Source organism: Pleurodeles waltl, chromosome 7, assembly GCF_031143425.1.
Source record: "Pleurodeles waltl isolate 20211129_DDA chromosome 7, aPleWal1.hap1.20221129, whole genome shotgun sequence".
In the NCBI taxonomy this organism is placed as follows: domain Eukaryota; kingdom Metazoa; phylum Chordata; class Amphibia; order Caudata; family Salamandridae; genus Pleurodeles; species Pleurodeles waltl.
The window spans coordinates 68,023,005-68,050,671 of record NC_090446.1 but is presented as its reverse complement, the minus strand read 5'-3'; the positions used below and the strand labels follow the sequence as shown (position 1 = coordinate 68,050,671).

Sequence of the window (27,667 nt, the reverse complement as noted above, 5' to 3'; positions counted from 1 at the left end):
CTTCTGCTCTTCCGGTCTTCTGTTCTTCTGTTCTTCCAGTCTTCTGCTCTTCTGTTCCTCCGGTCTTCTGCTCTTCTGTCTTCTATCTTCTGCCTTCGGCTCTTCTGCCTCCTCCGTCTTCTTCTCCCCGCGCCTGCCCTCCTGCTCCTGCCGCATCCCCCTCCCTCACTCGCCTCCCCCTCTCTATCACCCCTATCTAACCCGTTCGCTATCTACCTCCCTCACTACTCCTTTCTACCTATCTCTCTATCTCTCTATCCCACTATCTAACTCCCTCACTCTCCACCTCCTCCTATCTACCTATCTCTCTATCTATTTCTCTATCTATCGATTTCTCTATCTATCTATTTTCTCTATCTATTTCTCTATCTATCCCCCCCTTCCCGCTACCCCCTCTATTACCTATCTACCTATCCTCTCACTCTACCTCTCACCCTCACCCACCTCTACAACCCCCCCTCCCCTATCTTCACAACCCTACTCCTATCTTTCTCCTTAATCTCCTAAACCTCCTAACACTCACCCCCCTCCACCCTTAAACCCCCCTCCCCCAACTCTTCTCTCTCTACCTGTCCCCCCCCTCGCGCTTTCCCGCCGCGACCTCCTGCACGCCCCCGCCCCCCAGCTCCCATTCGCCCCCAGCTGACCCCTCCCCCCCTCCTACCTCATATGGCGGCCGCTGCGCGACAGTGGTAGCGACCCTTGACCCAAGGGTAGGTCGCTCCCCCTGCCGCTGCAGCTCCTCCAGGTTCCTGAGTTCCTGAGACCCACCTCACAGTAAGTACCCCCCACCTCCCAGCCCCTCGCACTGCCCCGCGCTACTCACCCTCTCTCCTGCTTCTTTTCGTCTTTTCTTCTTCTCTGTTCTTCATCCTCGCTCCTCGTCTGTAATCTTCTTCTGTACTCTTCTTTTCCCCGTCTTCTCTCTTCTTCTGTGTGCTTCTCAGCCTCTCCTGTCGCCTCTCTTCTTCCTCATCTTCTTCTGTGGTCTTCTGCCTTCTGTTCTTCGTTTTCTGTATCTTCCTCTGTGTTCTTCTGTGTTCTTCTGTTCTCCGGTCTTCTGTTCTTCTGCTCTTCCGGTCTTCTGTTCTTCTGTTCTTCCAGTCTTCTGCTCTTCTGTCTTCTGTCTTCTATCTTCTGCCTTCGGCTCTTCTGCCTCCTCCGTCTTCTTCTCCCCGCGCCTGCCCTCCTCCTCCTGCCTCATCCCCCTCCCTCACTCACCTCCCCCTCTCTATCACCCCTATCTAACCCGTTCGCTATCTACCTCCCTCACTCCTCCTTTCTACCTATCTCTCTGTCTCTCTATCCCACTATCTAACTCCCTCACTCTCCACCTCCTCCTATCTACGTATCTCTCTATCTATTTCTCTATCTATCGATTTCTCTGTCTATCTATTTTCTCTATCTATTTCTCTATCTCTCCCCCCCCTTCCCGCCACCCCCTCTATTACCTATCTACCTATCCTCTCACTCTACCTCTCACCCTCACCCACCTCTACAACCCACCCTCCCCTATCTTCACAACCCTACTCCTATCTTTCTCCCTAATCTCCTAAACCTCCTAACACTCACCCCCCTCCACCCTTAAATCCCCCTCCCCAAGCTCTTCTCACTCTACCTGTCCCCCCCCCTCCCTCGCGCTTTCCCGCCGCGACCTCCTGCACGCCCCCGCCCCCCAGCCCCCATTCGCCCCCAGCTGACCCCTCCCCCCGTTCCTACCTAATATGGCGGCCGCTGCGCGACAGTGGTAGAGACCCTTGACCCAAGGGTAGGTCGCTCCCCCTGCCGCTGCAGCTCCTCCAGCTCCTCCAGGTTCCTGAGTTCCTGAGACCCACCTCACAGTAAGTACCCCCCACCTCCCAGCCCCTCGCTCTGCCCCGCGCTACTCACCCTCTCTCCTGCTCCTGCTTCTTTTCTTCTTTTCTTCTTCTCTGTTCTTCCTCCTCGCTCCTCGTCTGTAATCTTCTTCTGTACTCTTCTTTTCCCCGTCTTCTCTCTTCTTCTGTGTGCTTCTCAGCCTCTCCTGTCGCCTCTCTTCTTCCTCATCTTCTTCTGTGGTCTTCTGCCTTCTGTTCTTCGTTTTCTGTATCTTCCTCTGTGTTCTTCTGTGTTCTTCTGTTCTTCCGGTCTTCTGTTCTTCTGCTCTTCCGGTCTTCTGTTCTTCTGTTCTTCCGGTCTTCTGCTCTTCTGTTCCTCCGGTCTTCTGCTCTTCTGTCTTCTGTCTTCTATCTTCTGCCTTCGGCTCTTCTGCCTCCTCCGTCTTCTTCTCCCCGCGCCTGCCCTCCTGCTCCTGCCTCATCCCCCTCCCTCACTCGCCTCCCCCTCTCTATCATCCCTATCTAACCCGTTCGATATCTACCTCCCTCACTCCTCCTTTCTACCTATCTCTCTATCCCACTATCTAACTCCCTCACTCTCCACCTCCTCCTATCTACCTATCTCTCTATCTATCTATTTCTCTATCGATTTCTCTATCTATCCATTTTCTCTATCTATTTCTCTATCTCTCCCCCCTTCCCGCCACCCCCTCTATTACCTATCTACCTATCCTCTCACTCTACCTCTCACCCTCACCCACCTCTACAACCCCCCTCCCCTATCTTCACAACCCTACTCCTATCTTTCTCCCTAATCTCCTAAACCTCCTAACACTCACCCCCTCCACCCTTAAACCCCCCTCCCCTAGCTCTTCTCACTCTACCTGTCCCCCCCCTCCCTCGCGCTTTCCCGCTGCAACCTCCTGCACGGCCCCGCCCCCCAGCTCCCATTCGCCCCCAGCTGACCCCTCCCCCCCCTACCTCATATGGCGGCCGCTGCGCGACAGTGGTAGCGACCCTTGACCTAAGAGTAGGTCGCTCCCCCTGCCGCTGCAGCTCCTCCAGCTCCTCCAGGTTCCTGAGTTACTGAGACCCACCTCACAGTGAGTACCCCCCACCTCCCAGCCCCTCGCTCTGCCCCGCGCTACTCACCCTCTCTCCTGCTCCTGCTTCTTTTCGTCTTTTCTTCTTCTCTGTTCTTCATCCTCGCTCCTCGTCTGTAATCTTGTTGTGTACTCTTCTTTTCCCCGTCTTCTCTCTTCTTCTGTGTGCTTCTCAGCCTCTCCTGTCGCCTCTCTTCTTCCTCATCTTCTTCTGTGGTCTTCTGCTACTGTTCTTTGTTTTCTGTATCTTCCTCTGTGTTCTTCTGTGTTCTTCTGTGTTCTTCTTTTCTTCCGGTCTTCTGTTCTTCTGCTCTTCCGGTCTTCTGTTCTTCTGTTCTTCCGGTCTTCTGCTCTTCTGTTCCTCTGCTCTTCTGCTCTTCTGTCTTCTGTCTTCTATCTTCTGCCTTCGGCTCTTCTGCCTCCTCCGTCTTCTTCTCCCCGCGCCTGCCTTCCTGCTCCTGCCTCATCCCCCTCCCTCACTCGCCTCCCCCTCTCTATCACCCCTATCTAACCTGTTCGCTATCTACCTCCCTCACTCCTCCTTTCTACCTATCTCTCTATCTCTCTATCCCACTATCTAACTCCCTCACTCTCCACCTCCTCCTAGCTACCTATCTCTCTATCTATCTATTTCTCTATCTATCGATTTCTCTATCTATCCATTTTCTCTATCTATTTCTCTATCTCTCCCCCCCTTCCTGCCACCCCCTCTATTACCTATCTACCTATCCTCTCACTCTACCTCTCACCCTCACACACCTCTACAACCCCCCCTCCCCTATCTTCACAACCCTACTCCTATCTTTCTGCCTAATCTCCTAAACCTCCTAACACTCACCCCCCTCCACCCTTAACCCCCCTCTCCCAGCTCTTCTCACTCTACCTGTCCCCCCTCCCTCGCGCTTTCCCGCTGCGACCTCCTGCACGCCCCCGCCTCCCAGCTCCCATTCGCCCCCAGCTGACCCCTCCCCCCCCTCCTACCTCATATGGCGTCCGCTGCGCGACAATGGTAGCGACCCTTGACCCAAGGGTAGGTCGCTCCCCTTGCTGCTGCAGCTCCTCCAGGTTCCTGAGTTCCTGAGACCCACCTCATAGTAAGTACCCCCCACCTCCCAGCTCCTCGCTCTGCCCCGCGCTACTCACCGTTTCTCCTGCTCCTGCTTCTTTTCGTCTTTTCTTCTTCTCTGTTCTTCATCCTCGCTCCTCGTCTGTAATCTTCTTCTGTACTCTTCTTTTCCCCGTCTTCTCTCTTCTTCTGTGTGCTTCTCAGCCTCTCCTGTCGCCTCTCTTCTTCCTCATCTTCTTCTGAGGTCTTCTGCCTTCTGTTCTTCGTTTTCTGTATCTTCCTCTGTGTTCTTCTGTGTTCTTCTGTGTTCTTCTGTGTTCTTCTGTTCTTCCGGTCTTCTGTTCTTCTGCTCTTCCGGTCTTCTGTTCTTCTGTTCTTCCAGTCTTCTGCTCTTCTGTTCCTCCGGTCTTCTGCTCTTCTGTCTTCTATCTTCTGCCTTCGGCTCTTCTGCCTCCTCCGTCTTCTTCTCCCCGCACCTGCCCTCCTGCTCCTGCCGCATCCCCCTCCCTCACTCGCCTCCCCCTCTCTATCACCCCTATCTAACCCGTTCGCTATCTACCTCCCTCACTACTCCTTTCTACCTATCTCTCTATCTCTCTATCCCACTATCTAACTCCCTCACTCTCCACCTCCTCCTATCTACCTATCTCTCTATCTATATCTCTATCGATTTCTCTATCTATCTATTTTCTCTATCTATTTCTCTATCTATCCCCCCTTCCCGCTACCCCCTCTATTACCTATCTACCTATCCTCTCACTCTACCTCTCACCCTCACCCACCTCTACAACCCCCCCTCCCCTATCTTCACAACCCTACTCCTATCTTTCTCCCTAATCTCCTAAACCTCCTAACACTCACCCTCCTCCACCCTTAAACCCCCCTCCCCCAGCTCTTCTCTCTCTACCTGTCCCCCCCTCGCGCTTTCCCGCCGCGACCTCCTGCATGCCCCCGCCCCCCAGCTCCCATGCGCCCCCAGCTGACCCCTCCCCCCCTCCTACCTCATATGGCGGCCGCTGCGCGACAGTGGTAGCGACCCTTAACCCAAGGGTAGGTCGCTCCCCCTGCCGCTGCAGCTCCTCCAGGTTCCTGAGTTCCTGAGACCCACCTCACAGTAAGTACCCCCCACCTCCCAGCCCCTCGCTCTGCCCCGCGCTACTCACCCTCTCTCCTGCTCCTGCTTCTTTTCGTCTTTTCTTCTTCTCTGTTCTTCATCCTCGCTCCTCGTCTGTAATCTTCTTCTGTACTCTTCTTTTCCCCGTCTTCTCTCTTCTTCTGTGTGCTTCTCAGCCTCTCCTGTCGCCTCTCTTCTTCCTCATCTTCTTCTGTGGTCTTCTGCCTTCTGTTCTTCGTTTTCTGTATCTTCCTCTGTGTTCTTCTGTGTTCTTCTGTTCTTCCGGTCTTCTGTTCTTCTGCTCTTCCGGTCTTCTGTTCTTCTGTTCTTCCAGTCTTCTGCTCTTCTGTCTTCTGTCTTCTATCTTCTGCCTTCGGCTCTTCTGCCTCCTCCGTCTTCTTCTCCCCGCGCCTGCCCTCCTGCTCCTGCCTCATCCCCCTCCCTCACTCGCCTCCCCCTCTCTATCACCCCTATCTAACCCGTTCGCTATCTACCTCCCTCACTCCTCCTTTCTACCTATCTCTCTGTCTCTCTATCCCACTATCTAACTCCCTCACTCTCCACCTCCTCCTATCTACGTATCTCTCTATCTATTTCTCTATCTATCGATTTCTCTGTCTATCTATTTTCTCTATCTATTTCTCTATCTCTCCCCCCCTTCCCGCCACCCCCTCTATTACCTATCTACCTATCCTCTCACTCTACCTCTCACCCTCACCCACCTCTACAACCCACCCTCCCCTATCTTCACAACCCTACTCCTATCTTTCTCCCTAATCTCCTAAACCTCCTAACACTCACCCCCCTCCACCCTTAAATCCCCCTCCCCAAGCTCTCCTCACTCTACCTGTCCCCCCCCTCCCTCGCGCTTTCCCGCCGCGACCTCCTGCACGCCCCCGCCCCCCAGCCCCCATTCGCCCCCAGCTGACCCCTCCCCCCCATCCTACCTCATATGGTGGCCGCTGTGCGACAGTGGTAGAGACCCTTGACCCAAGGGTAGGTCGCTCCCCCTGCCGCTGCAGCTCCTCCAGCTCCTCCAGGTTCCTGAGTTCCTGAGACCCACCTCACAGTAAGTACCCCCCACCTCCCAGCCCCTCGCTCTGCCCCGCGCTACTCACCCTCTCTCCTGCTCCTGCTTCTTTTCTTCTTTTCTTCTTCTCTGTTCTTCCTCCTCGCTCCTCGTCTGTAATCTTCTTCTGTACTCTTCTTTTCCCCGTCTTCTCTCTTCTTCTGTGTGCTTCTCAGCCTCTCCTGTCGCCTCTCTTCTTCCTCATCTTCTTCTGTGGTCTTCTGCCTTCTGTTCTTTGTTTTCTGTATCTTCCTCTGTGTTCTTCTGTGTTCTTCTGTGTTCTTCTGTTCTTCCGGTCTTCTGTTCTTCTGCTCTTCCGGTCTTCTGTTCTTCTGTTCTTCCGGTCTTCTGCTCTTCTGTTCCTCCAGTCTTCTGCTCTTCTGTCTTCTGTCTTCTATCTTCTGCCTTCGGCTCTTCTGCCTCCTCCGTCTTCTTCTCCCCGGCCCTGCCCTCCTGCTCCTGCCTCATCCCCCTCCCTCACTCGCCTCCCTCTCTCTATCACCCCTATCTAACCCGTTCGCTATCTACCTCCCTCACTCCTCCTTTCTACCTATCTCTCTATCCCACTATCTAACTCCCTCACTCTCCACCTCCTCCTATTTACCTATCTCTCTATCTATCTATTTCTCTATCTATCGATTTCTCTATCTATCTATTTTCTCTATCTATTTCTCTATCTCTCCCCCCTTCCCGCCACCCCTCTATTACCTATCTACCTATCCTCTCACTCTACCTCTCACCCTCACCCACCTCTACAACCCCCCCTCCCCTATCTTCACAACCCTACTCCTATCTTTCTCCCTAATCTCCTAAACCTCCTAACACTCACCCCCCTCCATCCTTAAACCCCCCTCCCCCAGCTCTTCTCATTCTACCTGTCCCCCCTCCCTCGCGCTTTCCTGCCGCGACCTCCTGCACGCCCCCGCCCCCAGCTCCCATTCGCCCCCAGCTGATCCCTCCCCCCCCTCCTACCTCATATGGCGCTGGAGGCGTACCAGAGGCAAGCCCGTCTGCGCCCGTCCGCGCCTGGCCCGCGCCCAGCGCCACGACCCCTGGTCCCCAGCTCTCCCAAGCCCTGCTGACCCGCTACAACTCCACCACCCTCCTCGCCCTCAACCCAGGACGCTCCAACACCTGCTTCCAAGCTCACCCCAAATGCACCCATGGACCCTTCGCCTGCAACTCCTGCAAACGCATCTTCCACCACGCAACTACCACGACCACAAGCCCACGCGCCATCAACCACCTCAAGTGCATCCTGGTCAACGCTCTTTCCGTACACAAGCACGCCGTTGAACTCTGGGACCTCCTGGACTCCACAGCCCCGGATGTCGCCTTCATCACGGAGACCTGGATGAACGCCTCCTCTGCTCCAGACATCGCCACCCGCCATCCCCGAAGGCTACAAGATCTCCAGAAAAGACCGCACCAACCAAGTTGGAGGAGGTATCGCCATCGTCTTCAAAGACTCCATCAGCGTCACCACCTCCACCGAAGACACCCCTCTCGCCACTGAACACCTGCATTTTCAGATTCGCACCGTCCCGAGGACCACCCTCAGAGGATCCCTCGTCTACCGTCCTCCCGGACCGCGCGCCCCTTTCAGCGACGCCATCACCGACTTCATCTCCCCGCACGCCCTCGCCTCACCAGACTACATCCTCCTAGGCGACCTCAACTTTCATCTGGAACAAAACAACGACCCCAACACCACCACCCTGCTCGACAACCTCGCCAACCTCTGCCTCAAACAACTGGTGAACACCGCCACCCACATCGCCGGACACACGCTTGACCCTATCTTCTCCGCCAGCAAACACGTCGTCTTCAGCCACACCTCCGCTTTACACTGGACCGACCACAGCTGTGTACATTTCACATTCAGACGCGAGACCCGCCACCTCCGCACTCAACCCATCCCGCGTCGACAGTGGAACAAGATCCCCGAAGAGCAACTCTTCTCAACACTCGCCGCCAACCAACCCACCCTCACCACCGACCCCAACGACGCAGCCCTCAACCTCACAAATTGGATCTCCAACTGCGCAGACAACCTTGCGTCCATCAAACGCACGCATCGACAGACCAACACCAAAAGACCTCTCTGGTTCTCTGACACCCTCAAAGAATCAAAGAAAACTTGTCGCGCCCTCGAGAAGGCCTGGCGCAAGGACCACACCACGGACAACATGACCGCCCTCAAGAACGCTACCCGCAAACACCACCGCCTGATCCTCGCTGCTAAAAAGAACTTTTTCACCGACAGACTTGACAAAAACAGCCACAACAGCAGAGAACTCTTCAGCATCGTCAAGGAGTTCTCCAACCCCAACGCCAACGCCGTCACGCCCTCACAGGATCTGTGAGAATCCCTCGCCACTTTCTTCCATCGCAAGATCAGCGACCTCCACGACAGCTTCGGACAACAGACCCAACATAACACCACCGAACCCGCATCCCCGGCCATTACCCTCAACAACTGGACCCACATCAACACTGAAGAAACCAAATCCATCATGAACTCTATTCACTCTGGCGCCCCTTCGGACCCCTGTCCTCACTTCATCTTTAACAAAGCTGACGACATCATCGCCCTGCACCTCCAGACCGTCATCAACTCTTCTTTTTCTTCTGCTACCTTCCCCGAATGCTGGAAACACGCCGAAGTCAACGCCCTACTAAAGAAACCTACGGCTGACCCGAGCGACCTGAAAAACTTCCGCCCCATCTCTCTTCTGCCTTTCCCAGCCAAGGTTATAGAGAAGACCGTCAACAAACAGCTGACCACCTTCCTGGAAAACAACAACCTGCTCGACCCTTCACAAACCGGATTCTGAACCAACCACAGCACGGAAACCGCCCTCATCTCAGTCACTGACGACATCAGAACCCTGATGGACAACGGTGAAACAGTCGCCCTCATTCTCCTCGACCTCTCGGCTGCCTTCGACACCGTCTGTCACCGCACCCTAATCACCCGCCTCCGCTCCACCGGGATCCAAGGCCAGGCCCTGGACTGGATCGCCTTCTTCCTCTCAAACCGTTCCCAAAGAGTTTACCTCCCTCCGTTTCGCTCAGAACCCACCGAGATCATTTGCGGTGTCCCACAAGGCTCATCGCTCAGCCCGACACTCTTCAATGTCTACATGAGCCCCCTCGCCAACATCGTTCGCAAGCACGACATCATCAACACCTCCTACGCCGACGACACCCAACTTATACTCTCCCTCACCAAGGACCCCACCAGCGCCAAGACCAACCTACAAGAGGGTATGAAGGACGTCGCAGATTGGATGAGGCTCAGCCGCCTAAAGCTGAACTCTGAAAAAACGGAAGTCCTCATCCTCGGCAACACCCCGTCCGCCTGGGACGACTCCTAGTGGCCCACGGCCCTCGGCACCGCACCGACCCCCACAGACCACGCCCGTAACCTCGGCTTCATCTTGGACCCTCTTCTCACCATGACCAAGCAAGTCAACGCCGTGTCCTCCGCCTGCTTCCTCACCCTCCGCATGCTCCGCAAGATCTTCCGCTGGATCCCCGCCGACACTAGAAAAACCGTGACCCACACCCTCGTCACGAGCCGCCTGGACTACGGCAACACCCTCTACACCGGGACCACAGCCAAACTCCAAAATCGCCTGCAACGCATTCAAAACGCATCGGCACGCTTCATCCTTGACGTACCCCGCAACAGCCACATCTCCGCTCACCTGAGACACCTGCATTGGCTCCCAGTCAGCAAAAGGATCACCTTTCGACTTCTCACCCACGCACACAAAGCCCTCCACAACAAGGGACCGGAATACCTCAACCGATGCCTCAGCTTCTACGTCCCCACCCGCCTCCTCCGTTCCTCTGGTCTCGCACTCGCTGCCGTCCCTCGCATCCGCCGCTCCACGGCGGGTGGGAGATCTTTTTCCTTCCTGGCGGCCAAGACCTGGAACTCCCTCCCCACCAGCCTCAGGACCACCCAGGACCACTCCACTTTCCGGAGACTACTGAAGACCTGGCTATTCGAGCAGCAGTAACCCCCCCACCCTTTTTCCCCTAGCGCGTTGAGACTCGCACGGGTGAGTAGCGCGCTTTATAAATGTTAATGATTTGATTTGATATCATACAAGTATTTCAAAGGGAAAAACACAATTTTTTACAAGGGTATGCAAAAATGTGAATTATTTTTCATTTGTACTGCGTGCAGTTTTTAAGAAAATCGTAGGAAAAATACACCTTTTACATGGAATGAAATTGTCCCATGTTGGATGGTAAAATTGTACAAGAGGACATACCTCATGTTAAAAACACAAGCCAAAAAAAGCATTACTGTGGAAACATAACTGTAGAAAAAAAGGATGTGCAAGTCTGTAATCAAGAATTATGTGAGATTACCTGTGAATAAAAATGTAATACAAAAATAAATATAAAAAACGGAAATAGCTGTTTGTCAGCAATGGATTTCCAGATTGAAATTTCGCTGGACAACAGAAGAATAAAGGTATTTTTCAGGAGGGAAGAAGGCAACTGAGGGCGGAGGTCAGTGGCGTCATACAGTGCCTACTTGCATCGGTAGTGAGTGTCAATAAAGAATGATGAAACCAAAAACCAATGGCCATTTTATAACTTTCCCAGTGGTGGCTCCCCTGTCAGCAGCGACAGCTGCAAAACCTTTACAAGAAAACAATAATAAACTGTGTTTATTATCATTTTCTTTTAAAGGGGTAGGGCCACAGGCTCTGCCGAGCACTGAGGGGGCGTGCACAGCACTCCCCCCTCAGTGTGCAGGTATGTTTGACTGACCGTCTCAGGCCGGCCAAACACACATGCACACAGCGAAAGAAAAGCATGCACAGGCTCCCAGTCTGCCTGGGAGTGCCCTGGCTCAGCGCTCTCCCAGCCAATCCTGACACTGCTCTAAGCAGCGTCAGGATTGGTCTAGGGGCAGGCTGGGAGCCTGTGCCTGCACCAGAGGAGTGGTGCGGTGGCGGCCACGATCCAGGTAAGTGTTTTATTTTTTCAAACAAATGTATTTAATGTTTTTTCCCCCCTCCCCCCTCCCTGCACGCCATTTGCCTCTTCAGCGCGCCAGTAGCCGCTACTGAACTTTCCACCCGTTTGACAAGCCAGCAGGGTGGTGTATCTTCCACTCATGTAACCCCCAAGATTCTGGCCCAAAATGCCTCCTGGACTTCTGATTCCAAACACAATGTAAAACCTTGCTTTTCGCTCTTCTGAGAGGTAGATAAGGTTCTTCTTATGCACCATGAAGACAAATAACTACCACTGATTAAGACAAAACAACGCATAATGACCAGATTCCTCTTCTTTCTGCCACCAATGCTTGTTGCATGGGATTTTTTTTTTTTTAAACATCATCATAGTGACCTATGCCGCCAAATGAGTGGTCTTCATGTGGTCTGGAATATTTCTTGCTAGGGCAGTTAGACCAAACTTCTGAGGGGCTGCGAAGAAGAATACTGGACCGGATCCACTATCACTTAAGCCAACTTTCCTTATACATCTGCAGCACTTATAAGTAATGGAAAGATGGCATGCAGTGCTACATAAAATCTCTTAATAAATGATATCCTGCGATTGGTTAGATATGGGGAGCAGGCATCACTCATACACAACTAACTCAATTCCTTCCATGGAGGGCGGGTAAATCACCTGCTTGCTCGAGGGCTGTGTGACTTGGTTGGAAAACCTGCCATGGGTCTGTCAGCAAGCACAAGGTGGGACAGAGTTATGAGAGGCAAAGACCCTCAATTTCTGAAATGTGCAATAACGCCTTTTAACAGGATAACACGCTGGGAAGCCCGAATGGGTAGCTATGCACTATATCAAAACTCCTAAATAGAATACCACAGGTATCAGAATTATGACTATTGTGAAAAATAAATTACACCCCACCCCCAGATAACTTTCAAGATGTCTTACCGGCTAATATTATCAGGCAGAGGAAAATGCCTGGTAAATACAGTAACCTGTGGTTTTTGGTGCAGTAAAATAACAAATTTGGTGGTATTTATCATACACAAACAATTGTGTCGCAGAGCACTATTTACCGGCTCGCTCTCAATGAGGGCCGAAGTCAAGGGGAACCACACAGTCATTTTTGTGCCAACTGGTCCCCTCTCATGTGGTAGGCAATGCCTCTGGGGTCAACTATACTTCCTCCATTGTTCCACCCAAGAGCATGTATGCATCTTCTTGCGTGAACAACAATGTAAGAATAAATGTCCCTGTTTAAATACATAGCTTGAAAACACAATGACTTCAGGGCTGCAAGATGAATCATGTGGAAAGTATAGCATTGTCCCCAAGACAAGTCACTGCAGGTTACTTTCAAAGTGACTACTTATTCTTTATCTTCTGTGGTCCATGGTCCAGATGCTTGTGACTTTCAAGTGCATCTCAGCAGAGGACAGCAGACACCCCACACCTGCAACGGAGCAGAGGAATGGCCAGTCAACTTTGGCCAAGGCGCTCTCCATTAAACGAGAAGGCTGTGACTTTACCAGCTTTGGCATAGTGTGTGGCATGCACCACTTGGCGAATGTTGCTGGGAAGATGCCATAGTACACTGGACCTCAGCCTTTCATGCCACAGGAGGTTCTAAACAGCGTGGGCTGCAAACAGCAGAGAAATCTGTCAGCCACCATTTGAGAGTCCCTGCTGATTCACAGCTCAGGTGTAGACCTTCCAAGGAAAGAAATTGAAGGAATGGAAGCGGAAGTGAAGCCAGTATTTAAACCATCCCCACCATCTTCCAATAATAAACAGGAACCAGTGTGACACTGACATGACTGTTACATGCCATTACAATGCTTACTTATTCTGATACACAGCAACCTGCTGCTAACAACTGTAATACAATAATTGCAATATTGACATGTGTTGACAGATGTCATTTGAGTGCTTGCATGAAACTGTAGATGTCAATATATGTTGTTTGCATGCCTACATGCCTGTCATTACTATGCAGAAGTACATAAGTGCGCGTCTTGTGTACTAATGTCCACCCATTTGACAGTTAATTGGCTTTCTACAAACTTCCAGCACAACTCACCACACAACATATTTTTTCATTTTTTTGGGGGGGTTTTGGATATTTTGACTTAATCCAACAGCACACTCTAAAGACATCCCATGGCACAGACATGCCCATGGCACAGCACATTACACCCCTTCACCATCGTGCTTATCCAACCGTTCAGAACATGTTAAATATAACACGCGCATGCGTACAGCATTGCCTCAAACATATTTAACCGGTTAATCATACGTCCAAAGCGAATAGCCACCCTAGCCCGAGTAGTGAAGCACTGTGCACCACTGTTGGCCATCAACACACTATCCATCCACACACTACACCGATCAATAACCGGGTCTAGTAAACACTACCAAATCACACAGTTCTACCGCAGACAGTCCCTTCCTTTGAGAACCATTACAGTAGCCAGTTCTGCCCCAGCTGTCCTGTGTGAGCCATCACAGAACCGGTCCTTGCACATGGGCCTACCTTTCCATTAAATGCCCCTTGTTGACGTGTGCCACCAGAGCAGACAAAAAGGAGGGCGAGTGTCTTGTAGGGAACATACCACAGGCCTTGCGATCTCCATGTCCAGAAGTAAATCCGTAATACGTGTACAGATTTTTAAGTGGAAGCAAACCTGCTGATTCATTAATAAAGAGTCACTTTACATGCCATAATGTAAGATGGCAAGTTTTCTCTTTATTGATACACAGAAGCAGGTTCGTATGGCACCTTCCAGTAACCACTGACAATGGCATGCCTGTGTCTGATATGCCAAAGCCCTGTAAATACAAGTCAGGGCAAAACATTGTAACCTGGCACTGATTAATACATGCATTTGTTGTGATGGCAGATAGAAATATTGTGATGTTATTGCAGCTACATGTCACTGTAAATCCTTCGGTGTCGATATGAGCCACTCTAGTTTTGACAAAGTGGCAGTAAACTTTGCATGGTATTACATTAAATAAATACAACAAAAAGTAGATACTTTCACTCACATCTGCAAGAAAAGTCTGCTTGCCAGCTATGGACGTCATTTGGGGGATCGCTGGGGTCGCAGCTGCGACCCCTGGCTTACCACTTTGTGACCCCCTGGCACTACCTTTGCAACCCCTGGTCTTAAGGGGGCAAGATCAGTGCCTGGAATAGAGCAGCAGCTCCTCCATGGAGTGTCCTTTGGGATATCCGTTGGGACGCCATTCTCCTTGTTTTCTATGAAGTTTTTATTACACTAATAATGAAGAAAATTCCATTTTTCACTGTTACCTTAATAAAATGGAGCTGAAATATGGTTTTCCCTGGCAACTGAGGTAGGTAAAAAAATGCTTTCAAATGTATGTGGTGTACGTGTTTAGAGGTGAGAGTGTGTTTACGTGAGAGAGTGTGTGTGTGTGAATGTGGGTGTATGTGAAAGTGAGGATCAAATGGTGTGTGATGTCACTTCCGAAACCCATGGCATTTTGGAGAACTTACCTCAATATTGCCAGAATGAACTTAAATTTCCAAATTCTCAACAGATTGTAGAATACATTTGTTGCACCAGGACGTTTTGAAAAGTGGAGTTGATTATAAAAAGAAGCTTTTTGCAAAAGTCACTGAAAAAGAGATATTGAATCTGCCATCATGAGCTGCACATTATGTTGAGTGTTACTGCTGAGAGAAGGGCGGGGTGGGAGAGAACTCTGAAAGAGGTGTTTATGCGTGTGACAACTTAGCTCTGTCTCCCACAGGGTGGCGTTGAAGATAACCTCTCGCTTTCGGCCTACATCACAGCAGCGATGCTCGAACTGGGGCGGAATGATACGGTGAGTCCCGTTCGAGCCTTCACTGGGTATGAAGAGGAGGAGGATGGAAGAGAGCCTTTGAAACATTGATCAGTGGGTTGGAAGCCTCTGGGTTCATACAAACTTTGACTGGCCTTTAGTAATGTTTTGGCCAATATTCAACTTTCCATCAGGATGAGAAAGGTTTAAGGATCTAAAAGAGGACACTGACGGATAGCTCAGGAGATACTAGTCGTTGGCCAGGACCCTAGAAATAGCTCACTGAAGTGCAGCTCAGCACAGTGCTTAATTCATTTTTCTACTACCGCCATACTGGAGAAGGTCGCTTTGCAAGTAATGGACTGGATTTTCTTATAGTATTGCAAATATTCGATAAACAAAACGTATTTTGAGAAAGTAACATGCTGAAAATCAAAATGATTGAAAATCCAAAATATTTTTACGCTGCTATTTGAATGATAGGTCATAATGAGTTGTGTAGGTTTGTAGCTGTTATTATTTCCTTTGTGCCAACAGGCACTTGGGACCAGATGTAGCAGCGGGGTTTACCCATTCTGTCTCTATGGGAAAATGTGTTCGTACATATGGCCCTTGCTGTCATTATTCTGATATGGCATTCCGCTCTAAACCTATCCCCACCTTGTCACAAGTTGAAAAGGGATGAAAGGTCAGAGATAAAGGGGATTTGCTCAGTAACTGAACATCCATCTAACTTCTAGAGGTTGTCATGGTGAAGAACGGCCAGGAGTGGTAGGGACATGGAGACGGAACTCCCACCCTTTTAATCTTTTTGAATCCACCAAGAGGTCACAATTTGATTGTAGCTTGAAACATAAAACCCCATCCAGCTCCCTCAGAGATAATCACCTCATAGTGGGACCCTAGACTCCGTGGTAAGAAGCTATACTCTCATCATCTGGAATCTTCTATTCATAATCTGGCTGGTCATGTATTTTGGGGTAAAATATTTGAAAGCATATGATGGCATCCATAGGTCCAAGTGACAAACCTCCAATTCAACTTCTTTTCTGCAGGACAGCACAGTGAAGCGTGCTCTGGCCTGCCTGAAAGATTCTCTGCCCACTGTTACCAACATCTACACACTAGCTCTTATGGCCTACACCTTCACCCTTGCTGACTACAAGGAGGCGCGTGATAAAGTTATAGCAGAGCTGAATGAGCAGGCCATCAAATCAGGTAAGAAGGGCAGGTATATTCCCACAAAAATTATTGAGACCCTAACCATTCTAACGTAAGAGAACAGGAGGACTGATGAGTGATGCATCCTAAATATATATTTGACTTGTGCAATAGTTTCTTTTTATTTGACTTTTGATTTTGTTTGAAATGATGAATTAAAAATTGGACATCCCATTCTGAAAAGAGAAGGAAACACCTCCCTGTCTTAGAGATGTGTAACACCTGGCAGATAGATATTTACTTTCACAATATTTTCACCAAGACACAGGTTTTTGCCTAAATGGGCAAAAAGTTATTTTGTTCTTTACTGAAGTCCCTTTCATAAGTTTTCCCAAAAATACAAACTTGATTCATTTGTTTTATATTTGCCTTTGTAGCATATTTTTACTATAAAAAACTGATTGTTTATTATAATTGAACTTAAAATTAACACTTCTGCCTTTCCATTGCTGATACTGGATCTAGCCAGCGAGTTGTAAAGGCTTGCTATGTCAAACATGGTTTCATTCAGGGACTCAGTCCAAGTGGCTAGGGCTTGATGGTTATTGCGCATACTAAATCTATTAGAGTGCAGAGTTTACTGAGAGTGGTATTACCTCTACACTCTGCGTTGTGTACCTCAGAATGCTGGAATTAAGCAGGAAAAACTCACGTTCTCCCCTCCCCAAACCCATTCCCTGCTTCAGAACGTCATTGCTGCAGGATATCCTTGCACAAATTCCAGGCTGTTGTTGCTAGCAAAATGTGTACTAGGGATTACTCTGAAATGTATGCCTCGTTATAATTCTTATTATAGAGGAAACTCTTACTTACGCCTGCATTGGAATTACTGTGTTCAATGGAGTGATGACCGTAAGAGGGACACGTAATGATCACAATGTTTCAGTCCTTATTAAATATTAACTTAACTTTCAAACAACTGCAAAAGCAACAGGGGTTTTGATAAGCCCTGAGAAATGTGTCTTATTGTTATTTTGTGACAAATCTTTATTAAGAACCTTATAACAATAGCAGAAAAATAAATAAGGACTTTACAATCTACTTAACAATCTGAGGAACCTAACAGGCTATGAATAACACTAAGGGGGTCATTCTGACCCTAGCGGTAGACTACCGCCAGGGCCAACGACCGCGGATGCACCGCCAACAGGCTGGCGGTGCATCCCGCCGCAGTCAGAAACGGAAAACCGGTGGTGTCCCGCCGGTTTCCCGCTGCCCTGAGGAATCCTCCATGGCGGCGCTGCAGGCAGCGCCGCCATGGGGATTCCGACCCCCTTACCGCCAGCCAGGTTCTGGCGGTTTTGACCGCCAGAACCTGGCTGGCGGTAACGGGTGTCGTGGGGCCCCTGGGGGCCCCTGCAGTGCCCATGCCAATGGCATGGCCACTGCAGGGGCCCCCTAACAGGGCCCCACTAAGATTTTCACTGAAAATCGCGACGGGTGCAACTGCACCCGTCGCACCCTTCCCACTCCACGGCTCCATTCGGAGCCGGCATCCTCGTGGGAAGGGGTTTCCCGCTGGGCGGGCGGACGGCCTTCTGGCGGTCGCCCGCCCGCCCAGCGGGAAACTCAGAATAACCGCGGCGGTCTTTTGACCGCGCAGCGGTATTCTGGCGCTTCCCGTTTGGCTGGCGGCGCCCGCCGCCAGCCAAAGTTGGAATCACCCCCATAGTGCACTAAGACATGTAATAAAAGACAAGCTACAGAAAGAAGAGTGTTGGTCTGGTATCTAAGAACATAAAAGGTAGATTATTGAAATAGGGGCCAGATTTGCAAGGCCCTAGTGCCACCAGAGCGTAATATTTAGTGACGCTCTGGTGGCGCTATTCACTGCAGCATATTTACAAGGAGGCGTTAAGCCACTTTTTGTGGCAGAGGGGCGTGCAACAGGTGTTGCTGTGGGTGTTACACCACAACACCCATTGCTTTTGACGCTGCCCCAGATTTATGAGAAATCGTAAATCTGTGTCCGCGCTAAAAACTAACGCCTCCCCAGGGATGGTGTTAGCATGGCACAACAAGAAGAAATATTTGTATTCCTCCTCGTTTTTTATTTTTCTATGTGTGCTGCATTCTGCAGCACACATAGAAAGAGCCAAAGGCCATGAATTATTGTTTATGTGCAGGAAGATATCCCTTCCTGCACATAAACAATCATTAATAAAATATGATTTGATACTTCTATGTGTGCTGCATAGAAGTGCCAAATCGCCATTGTAGATTGTTTATGTGCAGGAAAGGGCATCTTCCTACACATAAACCATGTATCCCCTCAACACAGACACCCTTCCACTATGGTGGAAGGATGCCTGCATCTGCACTAGCAGCTAAATTTTGCACCGGAGCGGAGGGAAACACATGAGAGTGCTGTATTTTTCTAAATATTGTGCATTCCTGCATTTCAGCATTGGTCCGGTGCTGCATTTTTTGTAAATCTAATCTGGGTCTAGATTAAAATAATGGGATAATGGAGTCTAGCAAATAAGAAAATGACATAAGTGAAACACTGCAATTGCACAAGATGTTTTTGAATATCAGAGTGAAATGCAAAAATATGTTCTTTCAAAAAGAGTCAAGAAGGACATTTGCATTAACCAAATGTGAGAGGTTTTGAAAGTTAACTTCCAAGTTTTAAGCAATATGTGTTTTGGAAAGTGAGTTCCCTGCAACCAAGACTTGTGAATCCGTATACCATGACTCTAAACCACAGATACATTGGCCAACTTGACCACATGCTTCTAGACCTAACCAGAGATAGTTCTACTGTATCTAATGCAGTGCATTTTCAGTATCAGATGTAAAAATTGAAAGCTGTTCATGCAAATATGCTGCATACTTCAACCTGCAGGTTCCTCATCTCCCGCATCTCCCCCAGGAACCAGACTGCATCTGAGAACGTTGAAATAGTTCTCCCATGCAGGCAGCTAGCAGCACAGCTCCGACATTACTCAGGGATCCTCTCAGGATACGATGTCACAGAGCCACATATTGCACAACCCCAGTGTGTTGATGTAATTTCCTTTTTTTCCACCAGCTTCAATGTTGATCTGGAGTGGCTCTCCTTGAATGTTTATAATGCAAAAAATATTTCAGGGTTTATATGGTGTAATCTTTCTTCCATAAGCAGATGTTGATGTCTGACCCTCGGGACATCTCTCGCCGATGTTTGCATCCTAAAACACAACTCTGGTTCATGTGAAAAGTAGGCCACATGACCGGCAGCTTGCTTATGACAGCTAAGTTTTCAAAAAGGCCTGCTTCTATGGACAAAGACAAGTCATCTCACAAGAAGCAGCACAACAGGAATTGTTCCAATTGTAGACATTGTTATAGTTTGAGGGGGAGGTTTTTCTTTCAGCAGCAGGGTTCCCAGACTTCAGCCTTAGCTTCACCCTCAAAGGCTGTATTGGTGGATATGTAGCAATTGAAGCCCTTTTTATGGCGGTTTTAGTGCTGTCCCAGTGTAGGTCACATCTGTCACCCATGCTGTGGTTGCAATATTCTGCTGTTCTGACCCCTTATGGTGTACCTTCCATACCTAGTTAGCCTTCAGGACATCCCACAAAGCTTCTGCCAGCAGCTCCATCCCCGGCAACAGTCAACTCCTCTCTGTCTCCTTCTCACGCCATTCCGGTGCTAGCAGTGCCTCTTCAGCTACGAAATGTTTTGTCGATTGCCCTGTCACAGGCATCAGTGCTCGACCTAACCTTGCTATGTCCTGCGCCGAGCTTGGATCCTTTACTGACATTGATGGACTTTCCAAAGACTAATGCCTTTTGATCAGATTTAGACATACTGGACATTAACTGCTTGAGGAGGAAAACCCTACATGCCCTTGACCCATGATAAGTACTAAGATCATCTTAGATCATCTTCAGGAGCTCTTTGGCTGTGATTCTAATTATGGCTCTTGTAACAGCATTGTACAGGTGATTCTTTGACTCTGTAGAGTGCCAGAAGCTTAGATAATTCCCTTAATATTGACCTGAAGTGTCCCTCAGGGCCTCTCACTGACTAGGTGGCCTCAGTTATGCCCATTTTGCACAAAACTGTGGAAATACTGTAATTGCCTGTATCAGTGGAAGGGAATAAAGATTTATCCTCCACAAATTTCCCATGGAAATCCTGTTGAGCACTTGCTTCACTTTAACAAAGCTGTGATGGACCACATCTTGGTCAAATGGAGGAAACTTGCTTCTGCTCCTGCACTGAATCGACAAACTGCCCTCTGGCACTGTCCAATTCTAGGAGACTCAAAATTGCTGATGGCTCATCCATCTCAGGAAGGGCTTATTATTCAAGCTTGTTAGAACTGCAAAACCAACAAGGTGATGGGTGGAATGCTTGAATGAATCTCAACCACTGGCAATCACTGGTGCCACTTCCAAATACATTGTTTTGGTACAGTAAAATTGTGTTACACTCAATTGGCACATGCATACGTTCATACGTGATACTACATGTACCCATGGCCTGTAAATTGAATGCTATACTGATTGTGCCACCTGCCTAAGCACCCCTTTAAACATGTCTCAGGCCTGTCATTGCATCCTGTGTGTGCAAAAAGTGCCAAATCTGCATGGCAAGATGACACAGCCAAAACAGCCCAGAGAGCAGGGTGCAGTATATTTAAGCATTTTCATTTTCATGTATCCTGGTAGTGAAAAACTCCTAAAATCGTTCTTTACTACTGTGAGGCCTACCTCTCCCATAGGATAACATTTGGGTACCTTATTACATTTAATAAGTGCCAACTTTCATTGGGAACAGGTAGAAATGTCATATTTGGTCTAAAAACAAGTGTACTTTAAATGTGCTTCAATGATAAAGATGGATTTTAAGTCACAACTCTGAAAATGCCACTTTTAGAAAGTTGGCATTTTCTTGTCCTAACCATTTGGTACCTGCAGCCTGTGGCACCTGACTGTAAATAGTAGGCGGTTGACCTTTGGTTATGCCTCCCAAACACCAAGACAAAAGGGACTTGGTGTTTGCAGGATGGGCCATACTGCAGGATGGGTGGGGTGTAGGTGTTCTCAGCCCCAATTACATTTTAAAGAGGCTGCCTCCAACACACTCACAAAGATCTAGACACCAGTCTTTTGTCACACTGGCCTCTTGCAGCTTGGGCAGAGGAAGGGGAGACGTTTCCTGTACCTGATCTAGAAATGTCTAGAAGTTTCTCGTTCTTCAATGGCTGGTACCAGGTATAAGTATTGGACCCTGAGACCAACTCTTCAGTTCAATCCCCGACCTTTGGAGGACCCCCAGAAGGACTGCCTTGTAATTCAGAAGACTGCCCTTCTTCTTGAGACCTGATTTGTGTTACAGAGGACTGCCTTGCTGCTGGCGGGCTTCCTGTTCTGAGCTACAGTGACACAAAAAGCTTCAACAACCTTGAACCCACAACTGGACCTTGCCTGGAGGGAGTCCTGCCCTCCAAGTGGTGCCACTCCAGTCCTGACCCCATGGAAGTGGTGCTAAAGATGCCAAAACAGACAAAAACCGAAACTTGTGATCTTGACATTTTTCCACAACAAAATGGCCTGATAACCAACAAGTGACGAGGCACTGCCACTTTATACATCCTCAGGTCCCTTTTTTTTTTATAACAGAACCTTTTCCTTGAACGGACATTGTTTCTTAAAAAAAAAAAAAAAAACACAAAAAAACAGAAAGTATCCTATTTGGGAAAGCAACTGCAAGGATGAAGGTTTGTTGTCCTAGCATCCTCCATCTCTGCATTTGCAACCAATTGCAGGAGTTTTTATTACAGATACTAACCTGTATCACTATGATAATTTTGCAAGCCACTGTGAGTGGACATTTTGTGAAGCGATCAATTAATGCAAAGGTTGCATCGCAAATTGCATTGCAATTTGCACGCCAATTGGTGCACGTAGGTTTGCAAATGTGAATAGTACTTTGGGACCATAATCACTGCATCCGTTTAGATCACTAGTGAGAGGCCCTCTTATATGATGAAATCTTGAGTGTAGACTGAGAAAGCTGAAACTGGAATGAATTATTCAGCCTAGGGTCAATAATCTTCTGTTTAAACTTCCATGTGTAGCCTACAGAACAGTTCTTCCAGTCTAGTTCCATTTACCATAAAATGGTCAAGTAGTTGTAGCTAATGATCATGCACAGTCATGTAGAACACTGGTGAAGATAGATCAGTACAGGTGCTTGTTCAGCATGAGTATCATATATGAAGGCAAACTATTCAGTCAATCAGGCACAGGGTTGATTATTTGTACAAATTAGAAGTATTGGCAAGGGGTATAACTTCATGTATAACTTCTACTGATGTTATAAAGCACAAGTCCAAGGGAGCTCTATCACAGACATGATGGGTATCCCATCCACCATATTACAAATGCTATTGGATATAATGCACTTGTAACACAGCGAACAGGACAGAACTGCTGTCAGAAATAGACAGGGACTGGCGATGCCTGATGACCAAATGATTTGTATTTAAAATTATGATTCAAGTCTGATATTTTAGCGCCTTTTGGATTCTGCCTGTGGCATTGTGGTACATGTAACCCAAATGTACAAAGGATGAAAGGCTGGACCATATGAAGAATGATGCCACCTAGGACCAGCCTTCACCCTTCCCCCTCGTCTTTTTGAGCTGATTGGGAAAAATGCAAGTTTAGTGTTCAATTTAAGAAGGCACAGTAGTGCATAAGAAGTGATTTCAGAAGTTCTAGATTGGAAAATTCAAGGTATCACACCTTTCCCAACAGATGTTCTGGGTATGACTGTATCCCATAAAATGGCACTTCTTCTGTTCATTAAAAATGTAAGCTAGTAAAACCTACATATTTGATGACAACGTTGAACATTAATGAAACCTCATCTTCTCTCTTTGATAGTTCTCTTCCTCACTGCTGTGCTGTACTGTTCACCCTTTGAGCTCCCTAAACCCCCTAAATCTTAGTTTTATTTTTACAGAGGAACAGATCCACTGGGAGCGTAAAGACAAACCCAAGCAAGAAGATGTGCCCTATTGGTATCAAGCACCCTCTGCAGAGGTGGAGATGACATCCTATGTGCTCTTGGCGTACATGTCTCAGCACCATGTGTCCAAAGAAGACATTGGAACAGTGTCACGGATCGTGAGCTGGCTCTCCAAGCAGCAGAACCCATACGGGGGCTTCTCTTCAACTCAGGTAAGAGGCAGAAAGAGCGAGAATGAAAGTGCCCCATTAAAAAACAAAGTCCAGACATCACATCCATAAAATGTCCATTCTTTGGTATTGAACACCATTTCATGGAGGACAAGTCTGTTAATGGGGCAAGGGCACCTACCTCTAAATGTCTTACTTTGCTCTCACTTTGCCTGTTTACTTCCCTGGTTCTCAAAAAAGCTCTTCCAATCACAGGGGTGAAGATTTAATCTCCCTTTCATCCCAACATTAAGGTCTAGGTTAGTGCAGAATTTTATCAATGGAAAAGTGATCACCCAGCATTATTTAAACACTTCATATTCACAGACAGGGAGTGGTTTATCTTGGCCATGTGACATTGAAGGCTGTGATGGCAATACTTTTCCTGGCTCAGGTTACAAGGTAGGCAGTTTTGGCCTGGCAGAAGAGAGATCTACCTGTTCATGAACTGCTTAAGATTCATTGTGGCCTTAGAATCAGACTGCATCTTGTTCTTTAGCAAGTATTTTTTCTGAGATATGGGTGGCTGATGCAGAGGCCTGTGTCTTCATGAATGCTGTCATGGAATAAATAGAAGCTGCCCCAAAAATAAATGTGATATCTCTTGTAGCAGTGCATTGCACGTACTATTGAGTTTCCACTATCCTGACAATCTGTAGGCTGTTTCATTTTCCTGCCAGTTTGTAGGTCATGGTTTGTTGCCACTTTCAGGTTCTTATAGGTGTGTAGGAGAAATGTAAAATTCCCACTCACTCAATGTGTGCACAGTGGCTTGTTAGCAATGACTGGCTTCTGTTAGTGTTTGCACAAGTGAATGGACCTGATCTGTGTGAGTGCCCCTGATGATCCACCATTCAGTAGGGACTGGTGTGGTAGCAATGTGGCACCCCAGCCAGTAAGAGGGCAGTGGTGCATGGTCACTGTTATAAACATTCTGCTTGTGTAGGGTCACTTTCCAGTTACCATGTTGCCTCCATTTTTCTAGGACACAGTGGTCGCTCTCAATGGTATAGCCATTTATGCTGGGGCTACCTTCAGCGAAAAGGGAGATGTCACTGTGACTGTCAAAAGCAGAGATGAGATCCAACAACAGTTCCATGTGCACAACAAAAATCGGCTTCTGCTGCAGTAAGCACCACTTACGAAAGTTCCAGGAGAATACACAATATCGGCAGCAGGGAAGGGCTGCGTGTATGTGCAGGTAAGTGAGGATTCAAATATTGGGATCTTTTTGTTATAAACAGTATCCTGCCAAAAACCTTATGAATTTCCCACGTATGAGCTTTGTATGAGGGATATTCAGGATCTCTGGGGTAACTTCTTTTTCTGAGTTAAAGGTGCTTGGAATTCCTAGGAAGAAAGGCTCAATATTTCTGGGTAGTTTGACTGGGATTCCTGTTCTGACCGTAGAAGAGCCCAGCAGATGAGAATTTTTTGACATGAGACATACCAAGTTATGCAGACAGTCACACGCCCAGATCTAGCAGTTTATTAATGAATGAGGCTATGTGCTAAAATACCTCTCTTGTAGATCATTATTCTGGTAACAATTCCCAACATATCATGTTAGGGGCATTATGGTTTATGCAGTTCCTAATTTGAGCTGCTCGTTGCTGGTGGAGCCCACCAGTAGTCATTTTTGGAGACCAGCTCATTTTCCTCATTAGACTTTGACGCAGTGCAAGAGAGAGAAAGACACAAAAGGATGTTCTGAAGAAGAGAATGACAGTAAAACAGTGCAAAGAAAGAAATAGGGATTACAAAGAACCTGAAGTAGTGATATAAAGGAGCAGGGGATCTCTGATGAAGGGTGAAAGAGGAATGGGACGGAATCAAGACTAACCAGATTTAGGATTCTGAACCCACATTTTATGGCATTGGCCATGGGCTTCTGAAAGGTTTAGGCCCCAATACATAATGTGATACACATTAAGCACTGGGTTTATGTAAATATATGTATTTGGACTAGAACTGAAGCCTGGGGTGTCCAGAGATTGGAGTCCCCATCACTATAGGCCATTTTTTGTGGAAAAGTATTACGTCCCATTTATCAAAAATGCAGCTTGTGAATCCTTATCAAATTATTTCCCTGTAATTCATTGACATTTATATTCCTGAGACTCTCCCAGAGTCATGTGTTTCCCTTGTTGCAACCATTAAATTAAGTAATGTTGGCACCCAGTTCAAAATAATTTTCCTGGGAGACACAATTGGAATGTCATGTACACAGTGGGATAATAATCTAGACCATTGCTTCATGGCGTCCTAGAATCCCTTTACCAGAAACTCTCATTGTCCCATTTTTGTCTAGGATTTCTCCATGATTTTCCTTGATGAGATCCATTAGATTTTCCTAGTATGGATTGCAATACCTTCAGCTTGAAACTCTCAGTTTTAATTCCATGAATATTATTTGTCTATTGGTCTAGGTTTTCCCTCTGGCATTGTTCTGTATTTTCAAAGATGAAAGCTGACAATTTTAGAATATAAAGCCCAGACTGCTCAATGCTTTTCCTGGGTTAGATCTCCTGTTTTAGCTTAGTCTGCTTCTTGATAGTTTAATTTCAGTTTTTTATGGGAGGGATTCTTGGAATGCCCTAGGCATTTCTAAATGAGATTGTTCAAATTCCATGAGCAGAAAAAACACTAAACTGAATGCTTCTCCTCGACCGGACAGCTGGTGTTCCTTGGACAGTAGGCCTTAATTATTCAAGTTTTTCTGTATCAGTTTCCTCTAAGTCTATGGGGATGGGACCACAATACTCAAGGATTCATTTAAATGATGTTAATTAAATATTTTGAAAAGGATCCTCAATAGCAGCAAATACATCCTGCCTACATATACGTGCTCTTTATTCCCCTGTTCTCTACCCCATTTGAAAACTTCCTGTATTTTTTATTTGGACCCTGGGGCTTGGGCCAACACTCTTTGCTACTCTTGGAGTTTCTCCATTCTCTTACTAATATTTGTTTCTATCAGACAACATTGAGGTATAACATCCCGCCTACGAAGAGTGATGCCACTTTCAAACTGGCTGTAACTACAGATCCGGAGAGTTGCACAGAAGCAGCAAAGTCAACATTCATGGTCACAGTCACTGCCAGGTGAGATTCTCTTACTTCATAATGATACCTGTTCGATTTTTCATCCTTGGTGTGGTCTCCCTTAACTTTTTACCTCTGTTCCCCAGGTTGTTGATGTGTGCTGGACTCTGGTTTTGCTGTTTTTGTTGCTCTGGGCACTTTACCACTGCTAATCAGTACTAAAGTGCAAGTGCTCCTTTACAAAATGTGTATGTAATTGGCTTATCCATGAGTGGCATATTTGATTTACTAGTAAGTCCATAGTAAAGTGCACTAGAGGTGCCAGGGCCTGTAAACCAAATTCTACTAGTGGGCCCGCAGCACTGGTTGTGCCACCCACATAAGTAGCTATGTAACCATGTCTCAGACCTGCCACTGCAGTGTCTGTGTGCGCAGTTTTAACTATAACTTCGTCTTGGCAAGTGTACCTACTTGCCAGGCCTACACCTTCCCTTTTCCTACATGTCAGACACCCCTAGGGTAGGCCCTGTGTAGCCCCAAGGGCAGGGTGCAGTGTATGGTTAAGGTAGGACATATATTAATGTGTTGTATATGTCCTGACAGTGAAATATTGCTAAATTCGTTTTTCACTGTTTCAAGGCCTGTCCCTCTCATAGGTTAATATGGGGGTTACCTTTAAATCTGATTAAAGTGTAGATTCCCTTTGGGAGCGCATGGACATGTGGAGTTTGGGGTCTCTGAGCTCACAATTTAAAAATACATCTTTTAGTAAAGTTGATTTTATGATTGTGTGTTTGCAAATGCCACTTTTAGAAAGTGAGCATTTTCTTGCTTGTACCATTTCTGTGACTCTGCCTGTTTGTGGATTCCCTGTCTGGGTCATTTTGACAGTTGGGCTGGTTGCACCTCACACTAGACAGTGACACAAAGGGAGCTTGGGTGTTGCCTGTATATCCTGAGGAGCCATCTGTGCTAGGAGGGAGGGAGGTCACTCACACCTGAAAGGGCTGTGCCTGCCCTCACACAATGCAGTCTCCAACCCCCTGGTGAGTGTCTGGGGCCTGGCCTGGGCAAAGCAGGATTTCACATTAAACAAAGACTTTACTTTGAAGTAGCCCTACTTCAAAGGAGAAATTGGGTATAAGAAGAGCACTCAAAATCACACAGATAGAAAACACTTCTGGAAACAAGAGGAACCTCTGCCTGGAGAAGAGCTAAGGAAGAAGAGCTGCCCTGCCTGTGACTGTGCTTT

At 47.8% G+C, this 27,667-nt stretch overlaps 1 protein-coding gene across 1 annotated transcript in view; it reads left to right on the top strand.

Annotated features, from left to right (window-relative positions):
- LOC138303650 (alpha-2-macroglobulin-like) overlaps nucleotides 1-27,667 on the top strand; it is a 219,124-nt gene that overhangs the window by 179,225 nt on the left and 12,232 nt on the right. The window contains 5 exon segments of the mRNA XM_069242953.1: nucleotides 14,939-15,013; nucleotides 16,027-16,189; nucleotides 23,156-23,373; nucleotides 24,356-24,571; nucleotides 26,351-26,475. Coding sequence (XP_069099054.1) covers nucleotides 14,939-15,013; nucleotides 16,027-16,189; nucleotides 23,156-23,373; nucleotides 24,356-24,571; nucleotides 26,351-26,475 — 797 coding nt within the window.